General features: G+C 40.2%; 1 protein-coding gene across 2 annotated transcripts in view; it reads right to left on the bottom strand.

The window, feature by feature from the left end:
* The window catches only part of cep85l (centrosomal protein 85L), a 21,186-nt gene extending 16,869 nt beyond the window's left edge, over positions 1-4,317 (bottom strand). The window contains exon 1 of one of the 2 annotated variants that reach the window (XM_083642547.1): positions 4,290-4,317. In XM_083642547.1, the coding sequence (XP_083498673.1) occupies positions 4,290-4,305 (16 nt within the window). In that variant the 5' untranslated portion in view covers positions 4,306-4,317. Of the gene's footprint in view, positions 1-235; positions 350-4,289 lie in introns of those variants that run through there. The other variant, XM_083642546.1, reaches the window with a different exon arrangement.
* Positions 4,318-4,554: the final 237 nt, after the last annotated feature.

The following is a 4,554-nucleotide window of genomic DNA, read 5'->3' as shown; positions in this document are numbered from 1 at the left end:
CATGATAACCGTTAGTGTGGTTCGTTGTTCTGGGCCTTACGTTAACAACACATAGGGTTTACCGGCTTAGCTCATCCCGTTACCCTGAGGACGGACCGTTAGCTTAGCCCTAGCCATACCATCCCGTTACTCTCACCGTGAGGACGGCCCGTTATGACCGTTAGATTAGATGGTCGTCTGGCCTGGCTACAACCAGCTGATCCATCCATTTTAACGTCACTGCATCAAAACTCACCCGTTTTATAAGACTCATATCCGTCTTCAAAAGCACTTCTGCCCCACATTGTGATTTCAGAAAACTCCAGGATCAATTGCAGTCAGTCCAGAGCACAGCAGGGAGAAAACCAGGCCAAAAGGCTTTCTTACAAAGATGGAGATGAGTCGTCGTCACGGGCTCATGATGTCAGGGCATCTTACAGTAAAAACACTCAAACCTATTGTCCACATGTGTCCAAACACCTCATCTGTCCGAAATTACATGATCCATAACATAAACCAGTGCGGCGCTGCGTAACGTTACTGTGTCTGTGTGGGACGATGGATGTGGCAGGCTGGGTAAAGCAAAGACGATGAGATTTCAAGCAAGACACCCCAACTCCAACTCACTTCCTGTAATTTTGTCACGTGGGTCCTCAATACGTCATTTTGTAGGCGGCACATGGTCTCGCCCCCTTTTAGGGGGAAAACCATTGAGATATATGTTTATATCTTTATATGTCGATGGGGAAAACACAAGCCTCTCGTCATTGACTTCAATGTAAAATAGCAGTACAAAAAAAAAGAAAAGAAAAAGAACAGAATCAATCGTGTTTATTAATGACACAAAGACACCATGACCTGACAATATAGCTATTACAACTCGGCCGGCAACAGAATGCGCAAGATACATGGGAAATATTACTTTGACCCATCTCAAATCATCTATGTATGCTCGCACCCATTTTAGGGGGAAACCCGCCATAGGAAAAGCGTGGCCCTGCCTATCGGAAAATTAAATACAGACAGAACATAATTTACAAACCTTACGAATCGTTAGACGCCACTCTCCAATTCGGCATATTATCTCACAAGAAGCACTTTGTAATGTAAAATCTCCTGTCTGGAAGTGGGTCGCTCTGCTGCTGAAATACCGCCCTCCACTGTGTAGCCTACTGGACTGTGTGTGAATCACTGGCGAAATATTTAAATACGTTTGAGCCAAATTTTAAGAAATTCCGTCAAGGCGTTCCTGAGATATTGCATTAACGAGCTAGAAAATGGCGTTCATGAGGTCACAGTGACCTTGAACTTTGACCTTCGATGCCCAAAATCGAATCAGTTCATCCTTGAATGCAAGTGGACGTTTGAGCCAAATTCGAAGAAATTCCTTCAAGGCGTTCCTGAGATATCGCGTTAACAAGCGTGAAACGGGCAGCCGTGAGGTCAGTGACCTTGACCTTTGACCACCAAAATCTAATCAATTCATCCCCCCCCAAAAAGACAAAAAATTGTCTGGTAGGGAGGGATGGAATAGAATAAGTTAAATGAATTATTCCCCAGAATATAATGGCTGTATTGTTTTCTTCAGACTCACTTTTATTGCCACAGTATGTAATCAGATTACATGTTGAATAACTTGATAATTATGGCAGTGATTGGGATAGACCATGTGCAAACTGAGCAAAGTGGTGCAAAAGCATGTTCACTAAGCGTTACACTATTGTGGTACTCAAAAAATATTTTCATAAGTTTGCAGGTCTGCATGTGCCCCTTTTTAACATTGGGGACCTGCCCCTCTAATATAAGGTCTCTGCACGGCCGTGTTCCCCACAGGCTACCACAGTGATACTCAACCCGAGGCTCTAAAGCCACATGCAGCTCCTTTATACTGTAGGTTGTTGTGGCTCTTTTAAGTCCTAAAAAATAAATAAATAAAATGAATAAAACTAAAAAATATGTAAATATATTGAATATACAGTATGTAATATATTCAATATAAATATATATGTAATATATAAAAAAAAATCTGCAGAATTAATCAATATTTCCTTCTGACGTTAGATCAATCTATTACGCCCCCAAGCCCCCAACCGTCTGAACAACCAATCACAATTTATCACAGGTGTCCCACCCTGTTTGCAGGTGCGCAAGACAAGTGCAAACTCCGCCACATCGTGGTGCTTCAGCCCCAGCAAGCACACCCTTGTGTGCCTATGCGTGATGGTGCTGCAAATTCAACCTTTTGAATTGTGAAATGACATCATCACAAAGGAGACAGATGCATTTTCCTGAACCCATGGAGAAACAGAAAAACTGAGTTCCCAGTCCTCTTTAAATGTCAGATATTCCTCTTCATATGTGCATTAGCTAGCCTATTTTAGGTTCATGTGAAGCTAGTTTTCCTAAACGTAAATATGAAGAGGAATAGATAATTATTTGCTATAAGACATTTAGCTATATTAATACACGGCACCTGTGTTCCATCTACATGTGGATGTACGCTCATGTTCAGTAAACTAACTCCGGACTCGGACTCAAACACTGGGGACTTGAGACTCGAGATATAGTGACATGACACTGACAAATACAAAGAAGTAGTCAATGAGGCATAGTGGATGAGTCAAAGTATGGAAGAGTAGTTAGATTTCGAAGAGGGCATGGTTTGAGCAGTCCTCCCTTAAACAGGTGCTAAAGGGTTGTGTTTTGAATTTGGGTTCGGGATCCAAGAAGGCCGATATTCCGTGATTGGAACGGTTGGAACCCATGTGATATGATATCACTGATATTAGCTGCAACTGCAAGGCATCTATATGGATGAAGTGCTTGCCTGTGAGCTGTAGACTTGATGGCGACTTTACTGCAGAATAACTACCGCTCCACCCGGCTCAATATTTGATAAGGTGCTGGAAGTGTAAAGTAGGACAAAATAGATTACGCACACTATGCAAAAATCTCACTTCGTTGCTAAGCTTTTGGTCTATAAGATGATGTATGTATGCTCTAACTTTACTGTTACTGAATTGAGTGTTAGAATTAGGGCTGGGTTAAAATTTAATCGATTTTAATTTTAATCCTCGATTATCGATTAATATGTCCAGAGATCGATTTTATTTTTATTATTATTATTTTTTAATAAACAGGCTAAAATATTATGCTGTGTGTGGTAGTTGAAACATAGTTTCAAGTTGTTTATTTATGTTTGTAGTTGAAACAAAAACATAAATACTGTAGGCTACATGAATGGAAATGTTTGATCATTAATATCTACTTTTAGAAATTATATAGGCTGAAATCAAATCACTGTGCATAATTGTGAAAGTGTCTTTATTGACAGATGAAAAGGCTGTTATTTACCCTTTGTCACCACCTGGTGAGTAAATACATGTGTAACTAAAACCATTAAAATTTACAACAGGTCTACAACTTTTTTTCCCCATGTATCTATTTGGCTGGTTGGGAACCCCTGTGTTACACAACTGGACAGTCATGTAATTCAGGGTACAGCTCAAATAACACATTTTGGTATCACTAACCAAATCAATATTGAAATTGATCGAATCGGATCGAAATTAATCTATTCGCAACCTTGTGAATCGGAATTGAATAGATTCTTGAAATTTAAACCAATACCCAGCTCTAGTTAGAATCAGTGGTTATCAGACTGCTGCTGCTCGCTTCCTGTCTCTACAGCAGGAAACCACACACACAAACACGCAAGCACATTACCATACGCGTACATCAATACACCCTTTTCCCAGTACGTTTTGAGGTGGTAATGCAGGTCTAACCAATAATGAGATAAAATAATATGGTTCCATTCCATTTAGGTGTTTGTTTCATTAATGTTATTGGTTACACCTGCTTCACTTCCTGCTTTACCACCTCAAAACAGTTGATGTGAAAAGGGCCTATACACATACATGTTTTGTCTCAAATAGAAGAGGTTGTCAATCTTATGGTAAATTGTTTGACAGACTGGTCATGTGTGAAGAAATTAGTTTAAATTAACCATTTTAACTACAGATCATAGTGTGCTACGAGTGGTCAAAATCTTCGCGTCATGTGGAAGAGCTGAGAAAGTTTTCCTCTCAGGAAGTTCCTTTACGCCTATATAACCAGCGTACACAAACTTCTATGTATGCACGTGCGCACAAAGTTAGTTAGGCTATGTACCGTACCCATCAAAACATATCACACCATCAAAACTAAAGATCTCTTAATGTCAAGATGCATGCAACATCAACCCAACCCCCATGTACAGACTCGTCTAAAGTGTTTGGTAAATATCAAACCAAAAGAGACAAACTTACTCTTGCTTGTCTTCATGTGCTCTTCAGAGGTAGAATGCAGAAGTGGAAGCAGAAGAGGGAAGGCTTTCAGTTTGATCCGTTAACTGACTGGAAGTCAACCCGCCCACCAACCACGTGTCAGCCTAAAGAAACAAGCATGATCATCTCCCCTATCTGAAGACTGTTTAGTGTTTACAGCCTAACACGTCATCGTTAATACATTTGGTTCAATATCTCAGGCTTCCGTTCTGTAGGTAGCTTGTAAAAATGTCTCAATCAGTTTGAA

This window comes from Poromitra crassiceps (genome assembly GCF_964638095.1).
Source record: "Poromitra crassiceps genome assembly, chromosome: 9".
In the NCBI taxonomy this organism is placed as follows: Eukaryota; Metazoa; Chordata; class Actinopteri; order Beryciformes; family Melamphaidae; genus Poromitra; species Poromitra crassiceps.
The sequence above is the reverse complement of the archived record's forward strand: the minus strand, read 5'-3'. Positions and strand labels throughout refer to the sequence as shown.